At 40.7% G+C, this 14,910-nt stretch overlaps 1 protein-coding gene across 1 annotated transcript in view; it reads right to left on the reverse strand.

Annotated features, from left to right (window-relative positions):
* The window catches only part of LOC128652233 (trifunctional purine biosynthetic protein adenosine-3-like), a 124,017-nt gene that overhangs the window by 15,010 nt on the left and 94,097 nt on the right, over positions 1 to 14,910 (reverse strand). The window contains exons 16-17 of the mRNA XM_053705171.1: positions 10,036 to 10,177; positions 6,556 to 6,674 (exon numbers count right to left, since the gene is read on the reverse strand). Of these exons, the coding sequence (XP_053561146.1) occupies positions 6,556 to 6,674; positions 10,036 to 10,177 (261 nt within the window). The remainder of the gene's footprint in view (positions 1 to 6,555; positions 6,675 to 10,035; positions 10,178 to 14,910) is intronic.

Genomic DNA, 14,910 nt, shown 5'->3' on the forward strand with positions numbered 1-14,910 from the left:
CATACTCATGCTCACACACATACTCATGCTCGCACACACACTCATGCTTACACACACAATCATGCTCACACACACAATCATGCTCACACACACAATCATGCTCACATACTCATGCTCACACACACTTATGTTCACACACACACTTATGCTCACACTCATGCACTCATGCTCACACACACACTCATGCTCACACAAACATACTCATGCTCACACACACATACACTTATGCTCACACACACTTATGCTCACACTCATGCTCACACACACACTTATGCTCACACACACACTTATGCTCACACACACACACACACACATGCTCACACACACACTCACACACATACTCACGCTCTCACATGCACTCATCTTCACACACATACTCATGCACACACACTCACACACACAATCATGCTCACACACACACACTCATGCTCACACACACACTCATGCTCACACACATACTCACGCTCACACACATACTCACGGACACACTCATGCTCACTGACACACTCTTGCTCACGGACACACTCATGCACACACACATACTCATGCACACACACATACTCATGCTCACGCACACTCATGCTCACGCACACACTCATGCTCACGCACACACTCATGCTCACGCACACACTCATGCTCACGCACACACTCATGCTCACACACACACTCATGCCCACACACACACTCATGCCCACACACATACTCATGCCCACACACACACTCATGCTCACACCCACACTTATGCTCACACACGTACACACACACTCATGCTCACACACATACTCATGCACACACACACACACTCATGCCCACACACACACTCATGCCCACACACACACTCATGCTCACACACACACTCATGCTCACACACACACTCATGCTCACACACACACTCTTGCTCACACACGTACACACACGTACACACACACACATGCTCACACACACTCTCATGCTCACACACGTACACACACACTTATGCTCACACACACACTCATGCTCACACACACACTCATGCTTACACACACACTTATGCTCACACACACACTCATGCTCACACATGTACACACACACTTATGCTCACACACACACTCATGCCCACACACACACTCATTCCCACACACACACTCATGCCCACACACACACTCATGCCCACACACATACTCATGCTCACACACACACACTCATGCTCACACATGTACACACACTCATGCTCACACACATACTCATGCCCACACACATACTCATGCCCACACACATACTCATGCCCACACACACACACACTTATGCTCACACACACACTCATGCTCACACACGTACACACACACTTATGCTCACACACTCATGCTCACACATGTACACACACACTCATGCTCACACACATACTCATGCTCACACACACACTGACTCACACACACACTCATGCTCACACATGTACACACACTCATGCCCACACACATACTCATGCCCACACACACACTCATGCTCACACACGTACACACACACTCATGTTCACACACACACTAATGAACTGCAAAACTAAATATGTGGTTTATCTGCTCAAATGTTCATGCAATAGGTTATAGGTAGGTCGCACGAAACGCCCTGTCAAAGTGAGATTCAGTGAGCATGTAAGAAATATAGAGAATGGTTTGACAACACATGGCTTATCTGCACAATTCTCAGAAGCACATAACAGAAATAAGACATGTTTGAGTATTAGAGCAATTGAACATGTAAAAGTCTCTGTAAGAGGAGGGAATCGACTAGGCAAACTCAGGCAACGTGAGACCTACTGGATCCATAGGTTGGGTACCATGGAACCAGTGGGTCTCAATAGAGACATTGACCTAGCAGCTAGCAGCATTTATAGAGGAATAACATAACCACCTTAGGAGATAATATAAAATAAAACATATAGGTAGGAGTGATAGGCAGATTTTTGAGTCATCTAGCTAAATACTCATTTGTTCATCTATTTATTTATTTTACCACTTCTTTGTTCTTGACAAATATCATAATACAAATTCCCTGTATGGTAGTGATTGAGGTCCATATGAATTTTCTGTGTGTTTCTTGTATATTTATATTTTTTATTATTTTTATATACATACACAGGTATTGAGGTAGGAATTAAATATACTTTTTATGTAACAAATTAATTGGTTTTAAGAAAGGTGTTTATTTGTTTTTTGTAATTGGCATGAGGGAATCATATATATATTTGTTATGAAAATGTATGTTTTAAATGCATGAACTATTATAAGTAGACACATGGTTTAGTATATATGTAGTGAATTTATTATATGAATATTGAGAGGATATGCACTGTGTTATATTTATTATATTTATTATGAAAGTTTTAGCCAATTTATTTATGTTGTTATAATATGCATTGTGAATTGAAAATGGAAAATATGCACATGAATGTATTGTTTTTAAAGTTTAGGGCAAATAGCAATATGTATGTTGCGATATTGGGGGCCGATACCTTTTTTGACATTTTATAGTTGATGAAAAAGACTCCCAATACACCTGGTCACGTTATGTATAGCCTCCATATAAATGGGAGTGGAAGAGAGGAGTGGGCATAGCCTCTGACGAAGTGGGAGGAGTCCCGTGAAACGTGTACGGCCACGCCCACTGAGACGCACTGTGACATTAGTGCTTCCTGTTTTGGCTCAGATCAGTTGCCGGCTACACGGGCCGTGCCATTCAGGAAAAAAGGGACCTACTGTTGGAGCAGTAGACTTTTATTTGGATTATCCCCCAATATACAGTTGAGCTCTGGTGTCACAGACACATCTGGATCATGGGACACAAAGAGTGCCTTTGTGTGTAGTAGGAGACCCTACACTAACGCCTATACTATACCTCATATTTATTGAGGTCACACTTGTGAGTTTGTTTGTCCTTTTTTTTATTTTTTATGTAATAAATCAAATTTTATTGGATATATTGCACCATGATATTTTCTTTTTTTCCTACTGAGCTCCTTGTTTGTCTGTTTCTAGCTGTCAGTTATTGGTCATAACAATGCAATATCAATGTAGTAGATTGAAAAAAGCTAAAAGTCCAGAAAATCAGCACAGTACACTAAGGCAAAACTGTAGCACAAATATCCAAGCAGGCAGCTCTTATCTGAAGAATATAGACAGTTTGGGAGATCCTGTGTTACAAAGACTACAAATCCCAGCAATCACCAACAGTAGTGGAATTTTCTAATCCCTGTTTCATGATAGATTTCAGATAGAGCATAACATTTTAAAGAAAAAACGTTCCATTTTACTTCTGTTATAAAATTTGCTTCATGCTTTTGGTATCCTTTGTTGAAGGAGCATCAGTGCACTACTGGGAGCTAGCTGAACACATCAGGTAAGCCTAGGGTTGCCACCTGTCCCTTAAAATACAGAACACTTATAACTTACAAATGCTGCAGGGTGTGCAGGGAGGAATATAAATAGTGCTGTCCAGAAACACAATACATGTTCCTCCCTGCACACCCTGCAGCATGTGTAACTCATAAGTGTCCAGAAAAACATGGCTGAGGTGGCAACCCTAGGTAAGCCAATTGCAAGAGGCACATACAGTATGTGCAGCCACCAATCAACAGCTGCTTTTAAATAAAGGATGCCAAGAGAAATTAGTAAATTTGATAATAGAACTATATAGGAAAGTTGTTTAAAACTGCTTTCTCTATCTGAAACGTTTACGTTTAATTTTTACTTTTCAACCCTGTTGTATTGAGGCTGAAACAAACAGACAGAAGGTGCTTCCAGACCACCAGACTCTTTAAAAACTTTTATTAAACCTGTGAGTATTCACATACACAGATCCCACTGCTAGGGAAAGCTGACAAGGGCCTGACATAACTATCTTCCTGTATCTGAATTTCCCACAATCCCTGAAACAGGAAGTGACATGAAGAAGCTTCAGAATAGTGCACACTGCTGGCAGTGAGAGGGTTAAAGTAAGTGCAGTCCTACCAAGTATGTTAAATGGCTGTGTTTGGCAGTTATTACATCATCCTATTTTATAAAAGGCCAAGGCCAAGTGTGTTTGTCTGAAGCCGTCATGCGCAGTAGAGACTGCGCGCGGACAAACACACCTGGCCTTCAGCTGCAGAGTAGTGCACACTGCGGAAGCTGCCTGGTGAGGGCGTGACCGGCGCGGGGCGTGTCATGATGGGGCATGGCCGGCAGGCGTGGCAGGCATGACGAGGGGGTGTGGTCGGCGGGCGTGGCATCACGGGAGCGCGCGGGAGGGGCGTGGCCGGCGGGAGAGACCAAAACAGGAAGGAAGGAAAGAAAAAAAGCGAGCAGAAGAGGGGGGAAGAGCAAAAGAGGGAGAGAGAGCGCAAGAGAGTGGGAGAGAGAGAGCTCAAAAGAGAGGGGGGAGAGAGAGCTCAAAAGAGAGGGGGGAGAGAGAGAGCTCAAAAGAGAGGGGGGAGAGAGAGCTTAAAAGTGAGGTGGGAGAGAGAGCGCAAATGAGGGAGAGAGAGAGAGCGCAAAAGAGGGAGAGAGAGAGAGCGCAAAAGAGAGCGCAAGAGAGGGGGAGAGAGCCCAAAAGAGGGGGAGAGAGAGCTCAAAAGAGAGGGGGAGAGAGAGCGCAAAAGAGAGAGGGGGGAGAGAGAGCACAAAAGAGAGGGGGAGAGTTTAAAAGAGAGCGCAAAAGAGGGGTGAGAGAGCGCAAAAGAGGGGGGAGAGAGCGCAAAAGAGAAGGGGGAGAAAGAGTGCAAAAGAGGTAGAGAGAGAGCAAAAGAGGGAGAGAGAGAGCGCAAAAGAGAGGGGGGAGAGTTTAAAAGAGAGCGCAAAAGAGAAGGGGGAGACAGAGTGCAAAAGAGGGAGAGAGAGAGCACAAAAGAGAGGGGGAGAGAGCACAAAAGAGAGGGGGAGAGAGCGCAAAAATGAGGGGGAGAGAGCGCAAAAAAGAGGGGGAGAGAGCGCAAGGGGGAGAAAGCACAAAAGAGAGGGGGAGAGAGCGCAAAAGAGTGGGGGGAGAGAGAGAGCTCAAAAGAGAGGGGAGAGAGCGCAAGAGAGGGGGAGAGCGCAAAAGAGGGGGAGAGAGAGCGCACAAAAGAGGGGGAGAGAGAGAGCTCAAAAGAGAGGGGGGACAGAGAGCGCAAAAGAGAGGGGGGAGAGTTTAAAAGAGAGCGCAAAAGAGGGGGGAGAGAGCGCAAAAGAGAAGGGGGAGACAGAGTGCAAAAGAGAGAGAGAGAGCGCAAAAGAGAGGGGGGAGAGTTTAAAAGGGAGCGCAAAAGAGGGGGGAGAGAGCGCAAAAGAGAAGGGGGAGACAGAGTGCAAAGGAGAGAGAGAGAGAGCAAAAGAGGGAGAGAGAGAGCACAAAAGAGAGGGGGAGAGAGCGCAAAAAAGAGGGGGAGAGAGCGCAAAAAAGAGGGGGAGAGAGCGCAAAAAAGAGGGGGAGAGAGCACAAGGGGGAGAAAGTACAAAAGAGAGGGGGAGAGAGCGCAAAAAAGAGGGGGAGAGAGCGCAAAAGAGTGGGGGGAGAGAGAGAGCTCAAAAGAGAGGGGGGAGAGAGAGCTCAAAAGAGAGGGGGGGAGAGAGAGCTCAAAAGAGAGGGGGGAGAGAGAGTTTAAAAGAGAGAGGGGAGAGAGAGTGCACAAAAGAGGGGGAGAGAGAGTGCAAAAGAGAGGGGGAGAGAGCGCAAAAGAGAAGGGGGAGAGAGCGCAAAAGAGGGGAAGAGAGAGTGCAAAAGAGGGGAAGAGAGAGCAAAAGAGAGGGGGAGAGAGAGAGCAAAATAGGGGAGAGAGAGAGCAAAAGAGGGCGAGAGAGAGCAAGAGGGGGGAGAGAGCAGATGAGGGGGGGAAGAGAGAGAGCGAGCAAAAGAGGGGAGAGAGAGCAAAAGAGAGGGGAGAGAGAGCAAAAGAGGTGGGAGAGAGAGAGCAAAAGAGGGGGGAGAGAGAGCACAAGAGGGGAGAGAGAGAGCAAAAGAGGGGGGAGAGTGCAAAATAAGGGGGAGAGAGAGAACTCAAAAGAGAGTGGGGGAGAGAGAGAGCGCAAAAGAGAGGGGGGAGAGAGAGAGAGCGCAAAAGAGAGGGGGGAGAGAGAGGGAGCAAGGGTTGGAACCGCGGTACCTAAAAAATTGGCCCGTGTACACGGGCTTTAGGACTAGTTATATTTATAAATGTAATGACTTAGGGGGGCTTATCAGCCTTCTAGCCCTAGCTGCACTGAACCATTAGAGCCATTATTAGATGGAGCAGTTCCCAATACTAATTATCAGAGGATGTGGTTAACAGAATAGCATAATTAAATACAAATTATTACGCACATGCTGTTTGGTGGAATTATATTAACCAAAAATATTAATAACCTATATGGGCATGAAAATAAACATTATAATAAAAATATATAGTCATTTGTAACAGTAAAACAGAGCACCATACACCTACAATGGAAAGTTTTTAAGCTGCATGTTTCAATAGTATAATACCACCTTGTTCTGTAAAAGTTAGATCAGACATTCTAAACAGTATAATATGAGTCTCACTGCTAGTAGAGAAGGAAAGAATTATAACTGAAGACATAAAACGCTCACCTGCATGTAACAGACCGAGCAGCCGATGACTTTTAGTGCTGTCTGAGTAACACGCTGCTGCTTCGCATTTTCTATTTTAAATGGAGGTGAAAGTGATGGATAAAGATTCAATATTTTTCCTAGAATAAACATTTAAAGTAAAATTACCATTAGAAATTAATTGATTGAGGTTGTATTCTATAAGCCCCACTCATTAAAACAGTTTATTTTGCACTGCCTCTTAGTAATGTGTCGTGTTGTACCTGAATTACTCTATATTTGAAAGAATTCCCAATAAGCTAAGACAATCAAGGGAGCCTAATACAGTGAAAATAAACCTCACCAAAACCACCTTTTGGTATTTTAATTGCCCCCCCCCCCTCTTTTTAATGGGTTTTTAACTCATTAGAATAAATGTTAGATTTGATTTATTTTCCTATGTAAATCAATTTCAAGATGGATTATTAGTACTTAATGAATGGGTTAAGGATTAAGAGTTTGCAGAGAATTGCTTCTCTTTTCTGGCACCAAAATCTGTCTTCCTCCAATCGTTGGGTGCCCCCTTTGGCGTCCAGCTCGTGGGGCACGCAACGATTGGATAAAGCCGGATTCGTCATCAATATGATAAATACAGAAGGAGATACAGGCATAGGATCGGTGGTATGTTTACCGTAACGAAATGGTAAGTATTTAAAAAGAGAAGCGTCTTTGTAAAGTTTAATGAATTAAAGTGCCCATGTTTTTAAGATTATTTTTAGATACTGGGCTTTAAATCATTAAACTTTATAATTACTTTAAAGCTTATAAGGAAAGGGTTGGCACATAGGCCTCGTTTTCATTGAGGTGGTAAAGTTTGGAAACTGGTGATAAAAACATTTATCTCCATTAAAGTCTATGAAGATTTTTTTATGTTACCACCAGTTTCCAAACTTTACCACCTCAATCGAAACTAGCCCATAATTGGTTAATATAAACAATTTTATTCCTAGTGAGCCTTCGCTACATTTGCCAAATCCTCTGACAATATACATTCCTTATTAGCTTTAGTTTAAATGCACAAATATTAACCCTTTGAGTGCTAAGCTTGTCTTGGGGGTCTGTAGCTGCTTAGATGCCCGAGATACAGGCTTCTAAGCAGCATGTCCCCTTTCCCTATACTTTGTATTGACAAATTATTAATAAAGTTGCGCAGTGACGTCATCACGTCATTGCGCGTGACGTCACCATGCATAACATGATGCCCCGGCGATGCCTGTCAATCTACAGGCACGATCGCCAGGGTAGGAGTGGGTGGGAGCCCCCAAATCTCCCTTAAGGTGGGAGAGTGCTAGTGACGACTCTGAGCTGTCATTAGCACCAGAGTGGGAAACTCTGTGACGGCTCAGAGCCGTCATTAGCACTCAAAGGGTTAATGAAATCCTAAAATTAGAATACGATTATTTCACTATTGATTGCATATAACTATGTGCTTAAAATCTGCAAAGGGATTAGCTCCAGAGCAGCAATTCACTACTATGAGCTAGCTGAACACACCTTGTGAGCTAATGACAAGAGACAAGACTATGTAACCACCAATCACCAGCTAGCTTCCTGTAGTGCATTGCTTCTGCTGATGCCCTAGGTATGCTTTTCAACAACAGATACCAAGAGAATGAAGTACCTTTGATAATAGAAGCACATTTAAAAGTGTCTTAAAATTATATGTTCTATTTGAATCATGAAAGTTTAATTTTTACTTTAATGTCCCTTTAAGTCTACTTTTTGCCCTTTCAGTTGGATGATACAATGATTTTTATGTACTTTGTACTTACAATGCATTATAACTAGGGAAGTATTTTGGCCTAGGCCGAAAAGGCCTGGACCGTGGGCAGCAGGATTTAGGAGGCAGTACACTTTGAGATGTAGTTTCTATGGCATAACACTGTTTCACTCCTATTCTCCCCTAGTTGTCTTAAAGGGACACCGAACCCAAATTTTTGCTTCCGTGATTCAGATAGAGCATGCAATTTTAAGAAACTTTCTAATTTACTCCTATTATCAAATTTTCTTCATTCTCTTGCTATCTTTATTTGAAAAGCAAGAATGTAAGTTTAGACGCTGGCCCATTTTTGGTGAACAACCTGGGTTGTTCTTGCTGATTGGTGGATAAATTCACCCACCAATAAACAAGTGCTGTCCAGTGGTCTGAACCAAAAATTGTCTGGCTCCTTAGCGTAGATGCCTTCTTTTTCAAATAAAGATAGCAAGAGAATGAAGAAAAATTGATAATAGAAGTGAATTAGAAAGTTGCTTAAAATTGCATGCTCTATCACAAAATAAAAAAAAATTGGGTTCAGTGTCCCTTTAATAATTAGTTTTATTACAAATCAACGGTCCCTGGTTGTGAAGGTGAATAAACCGCTCCATGTGTCTCTAATCCTCCAGTTGTGAGAAATAAATGAGGCAAAAATTAGGTAAATTTATTAGAGGTGTGAGGGGAGGGAACGGGGTGGATTTGTCAGGGCCTAGGGCAGTGTGAAAACTAAATACACCAATGATTGTAATGTATTGAGCTCTGCATCAGAGTTACTGTATCAGACACCCATGCTTATATACAATTTTACAAACAGCAGATGTTTAAATCTTACAAAACTTCAATAATATTTTATTTCAATTGTAAGTGTACTGAAAAAATGACGAGAGATATAAAGTGACTTGTGCCCACTAACTGGTGTATAGATGTAATTGTGGTTATATGAAGACTCAGTCCCAACACATAGGGCCTTGTATAGACTCTTGTTGAGCCAATGCAATGTGTAACTTGCTATATCAGGGACCAGGGGCGGATTTTGGCTTAGGCAAACAAGGTACTTGCCTAGGGCGGCAGATTGGGAGGGGGCAGCAATTTTTTGTGTTATATTTGTAAGAAGCTTACAGTTGTTTTAGAGGTATTCTACAGGTATATAATGGAGGTTTTGCCCTAAGAGCTTACATTCTAGGGGGTATAATAAGAGACTGCTCATGGAGCTTACAGTTTAGAGGTAGCTCTGAAACGTTCTTTTATTCAGCTAGCCTTTGCCTTTAGCTCTGTTGGCTTTCAGCACTTAGTATTGTTTCAAGAAACCTGTGTTTGTTTCTTTTATTATATATATATTGCAGCAATATATAAATGTGCATGTGTGTGTATACATTTATTATGGAAATGCCATAAAAAATTCACATTACTTCCTGATGAAAAAATATGGTTAAAAAAAAATCAGTTAAAACTTGGGGGGGGGGGGGGCAGAAAATTTTTGAGTGCCTAGGGCAGCACAAAACCTAAATACGCCACTTTTAGGGACATGTACTGCAGCGTATAAAACATTCTGAATATCAATGTTTATCTAAAGACTAGATATTACACACTACATGATTGGTAATACAGCACAAACATAACCTTCAATAATGCTTGTTATATGTATACAAAATAATGTTTTGTACCTTGTGATACCAGGCCATTATAATGTAGCATCAAACTGTTACCTTTCCATTTACTGCGAAATCCATCAGACAACGTCCTCACAAAGCCAGCCATGCAAATGAGGTCAATAGAGAATTCTTCCAGCACCTGTGTCAATGTGTGCTCAAACTCCGCCTGGCATCCAAACTGCGTGTGGTCAATTACCTAAGGAATCAGAAGATGTAGATAACAAGAATTGTAGGTGTAGTACAATATATAATATAGTTGAAAAGCAAATTTCCACAAAAATCATTGCACTTTTCTTTGATTGATTAAGACATTTGGTGTATTTACTATTCAATGTAGCTAGGCATAACCAGATAATAGAATTTCTGTCAATTAATAGTCATTGAATAACTTCTCCAGTATTATGTAATTTTTCAAAATCTTCCTAATAACCAAGATAGGCCTTTGCAAGTCTTATGAAGATAAGATCAAAAACATGTGTGTGTTCTGTATTTTACTCCTTGATATATTTTATTATACTTTATTTATAAAACTCCAACATATTCTGCAGAGCTGTCCATGGGTACAATTAAAGGGACAGTCTAATCCAGAATTTTTATTTATTTTTTTTAAATATTTTTATTGAGGTTAAGAAAAATACAGAACAGGGCAACCAGTCACAGGAGCCCTCAACCTGTAAGGGAAGATTATTACAATATACAACATACATATATTGAATGTCACTACACTTTAAACATTAAAAGAATAAAAACAACTAAAAGTTTCAAGACATACAATCACGAGTCAGAAAAAGTATACATTTCCTGTTTGTGTGACAAAGTACAGTATTAGTATACACATTGTTTGCCATTTACTCTATATACCTACCTAAAGACTCACTAGGCCACTCTTGGACCTCCCATACGATATAAAGTTACAGTAGGTAAACTGAATCATAAGAGGACCACTCTTGGGTCCCAAATGGTAAACCTCATTTTTTGTTTTTTGTTTTGTTAATATAAGGGTCCCTTTTAGACTCTCAAGTATTATCTGAACAAAATAACATTGTATACAGCTTGCAATATACACTATCCAGTATAGTAGAACAGAACATAACAGCATAAGTTTAAAACTGGTGTAAAGTGAAAATAGGGCAGGTTCCGGACTCTAGGATAGGATATATGGTGGGATACTTGAAGCATTGTTTAATGACATAGTGATATAGAAATAAAATACCCATCAAAGAGTTTACCTAGTTCATGTTATTGTAAGTCAACCTATTGTGGGATCAGCTAGACCTCTCATTGTAAAGACGCAGCAGTAAAAAGAAGCAAAGCAATGTGAGAAAAAAGATGTATCTCTGTCTAAGATAATAAAGATCTACCATATCCTCTAATGCCGGGTCCATGGATCTACATTCCAGTTGGGAAGTCAGCGCGATCCATTTACCTGGTCAATCAACTATCTAATCAATTAACGTGGCTTAGAGGACCTGAGTCTGTGTTAGGGACTTACAAATTATACATTACAGAGTTTTAGGTCACTCGTAGAATATGGAGCTGCTTTTATACAAAGAGGTATGGTTTAGTGTCTTAGCCCAGTTTGTTTATACAATTCTTCATGGGTATTCAGCAGCTATTAAAAAACGTTGTACACGCTCCCTGGAGCCCCAGTTGCTACTTAGATATCTCACAGTATCTAATGCTAATTGAATCCTCAGTATATAAATACGGTCTAAGTTTGTGCATATATGAAACAGTGCCATATAAATCTGATCTATATGTAGTACTTGTCAAAAATCTTCTGAAAGATATAGGATTTACAGGGTTTAGGAGAGATAACCAGCAGTTTTATCTACTCCCATATTCATACAAAGCTTGAACAGCAGCCATCTTGGTCAATGGTCGGACACGCCCCCCCCCCCCAATCCAGAATTTTTATTGTTTCAAAAGATATATAATCCCTTTATTACCCACTCCCCGGTTTTGCAAACTGCCCCCTTATTTCTTTTCTTTTGAGAGACTTGCATTTTAGCCAATCAGTGCCCTCTCATAAGTAACTCCACGGCGTGAGCACAATGTTATCTATATGGTACACATGAACTAGCACCCTCTAGCTGTAAATAAATGTCAAATGCATTGAAAAAAGAGGATGCCTTCAAGGGCTGAGAAATTAGCATATGAGCCTACCTAGGTTTAGCTTTTAACTAAGAATACAAAAAGAAAAAGTGAAAATGGAAAGTTGTTTAAAATTGCCCTATCTGAATCATGAAAGTTTAATTTTGACTACACTGTCCCTTTAATATAAGTAAAATAATGATAAAATACCTATAAGAGACAAGACAAATTTTGACAAAGAAATACAGGCGGAATTGAGGGCCCTATTCCCATGGTAACTTACAGTCTAGTGAATAAAAAGTCAGATGTGGATTAATCTATATTGCTTTGCTTTATATTATTTATCTTCTTTCACCATAATGAATTGTCTCCTAGTATTTGCTTCATTATCTTGTTATCCTTGGCTGAAGGAACAGCATTGCACTACTGGCAGATAGCTTACACATCTTGTTAGCCAATCGCCAGAGACAAATGTGTGCAGGCACCAATCAGCAGCTAGCTCCCACTAGTGTAGGATATGTACGTATTCTTTTTCAACAAGGGATACCAAGACAATGAAGAAGTGTCTTAAAATGATATGCTCTATCTGCATTATGCAAGTTTAATTTTGACTTTCTTTTCCCTTTAAATCAATATAATTTCTTATATTGTATTACTCTTGTAATCATGAATAACACTTATTCTAATAAGATCTGGGGTTTTTTTACAACTGCAGATTCTGTTTACAATGTCTGTTGATTTATTGTGTTTGATTACTTTGGTCTAATGAATGAAGTCATATGTGACTTAAAATATTGTTATGTGCACTTCACACACAATCAAAATAATGATTATTTGTTATGTTTATGATAAACATATATGATAAGTGAATCCAGTTTTTACTTTCTGAGCCACAAGATCTAAAAAATCGCCTACAGATCTTTGTATAGCTGTAGTAGCAAATCTCCCTGATTTTTGCCCTAGGAAATCAGAATCTCAAAAGGTTTTGTGGTCCAGAGCAGGGTGTGGCTGAGATTGGGCAGTATTTACTTTGTGTTTGTTTAGCCAGGGCAGGGTGTAACTGATCTGGGTAGAGTTTGGAGAGTCTATGATAGGTATTGTCTCAATCAGGGCAGGGTGTAACTGATCTGGGTAGAGTTTGGACAGTCTATGATAGGTGTTGTCTCAATCAGGGCAGGGTGTAACTGATCTGGGTAGAGTTTGGACAGTCTATGATAGGTGTTGTCTCAATCAGGGCAGGGTGTAACTGATCTGAGTAGAGTTTGGAGAGTCTATGATAGGTGTTGTCTCAATCAGGGCAGGGTGTAACTGATCTGGGTAGAGTTTGGACAGTCTGTGATAGGTATTGTCTCAATCAGGGCAGGGCGTAACTGATCTGTGTAGAGTTTGGACAGTCTATGATAGGTGCTGTCTCAATCAGGGCAGGGTGTAACTGATCTGGGTAGAGTTTGGACAGTCTATGATAGGTGTTGTCTCAATCAGGGCAGTGTGTAACTGATCTGAGTAGAGTTTGGACAGTCTATGATAGGTGTTGTCTCAATCAGGGCAGGGTGTAACTGATCTGGGTAGAGTTTGGACACAGTCTATGATAGGTGTTGTCTCAATCAGGGCAGGGTGTAACTGATCTGGGTAGAGTTTGGACAGTCTATGATAGGTAAGGGAGACGTCACTTTATATTTATAACGATAATTTTATTCATACACTAACATACATTATTTTTTTTATTTTTCCCCCCCAATTTTATGTATTGATTGTGGTTTAATATCTGACTAGATGTTTATGAATAAATGTGTTTGTTGCATCTAGCTTTCTAGTGCCCTCCTTTTTTCATCTGTTTCTTTTCCATTGTATCCACTTTGAGGGAGGTGGTTTGGGAGTGGCCGAGTTGTAACATTTGGGCTCAGCGCTGTTCTTATTTGTTTATTCTGTTACTTGTGTTGACTCAGTAAGGGCAGTTTTTGGTGATCCAGCTACAGATTGACCAGTTGGTGCTTGGTGTTTGCAGGGTTTGGGTGGTGTGGCTAACATTGAGCATGCAGACAGTTTTGAGCAGTGATCTCTATCCAGGATGTTTACTAAAACCCAGCAAATGAAGGCTGAGGATGGACTATAGAACAGAGATCTTTATGTGTAAGTCTGCAACAGAATGACAGATATTTGGGACCTTCCTAGTTTGGTGGTTACCACAGTTTTACATAATGCATTATGACTTGGTTATTAGTATTTTAGTACAAAATTACATTCAAAATAAAAGTTTTCAACAAGAGTTGTAACATAACTTATACCGATAAAAACCCTGTTACCCAAACTGCTTGGGAACTGAAAAGGTTTCATAATAATTAATCATTTGTTGTTTATTTTTTCCACTACAATAGTTGGTACTGCTTTGGAAGGTCTCAATTGACAAGTGGTTGCCTTGGTGGGCCAAGACAGAAATCCATTCATCTTATTTGGATGTAATATCGTTTATTGGTTCACATACATGACAAGATTCAACATTACCCCTTCTTTTTGAGTTTTAGATTTCAGATAGTCACATGAAAAGTTAAGCTATTGGGGCATGATCTTTTGTAACTAAACCTTTAGTGCATCTACATTGAGAAAGACCTTTATTTAATTTGGTGAATTCTGCTATGAATATAAGGAAACTAAAGGAAACAATTGCAGGTGTTTTGATGACCTGCAACACTCAATATTTTGTTTCAGTTACCGCATTGCAGGGGGTACACACTTTTGTAAAGATTGAGTTTCTGAATTAGTAATAATCTTCTAATAATCTTTTGCAGGCAGTGTGGTGTTAGAGGTGAGAGATGCAGTGGCAGCCATGGGGCAGCC

This window comes from Bombina bombina, chromosome 3, assembly GCF_027579735.1.
Source record: "Bombina bombina isolate aBomBom1 chromosome 3, aBomBom1.pri, whole genome shotgun sequence".
Taxonomy (NCBI): domain Eukaryota; kingdom Metazoa; phylum Chordata; class Amphibia; order Anura; family Bombinatoridae; genus Bombina; species Bombina bombina.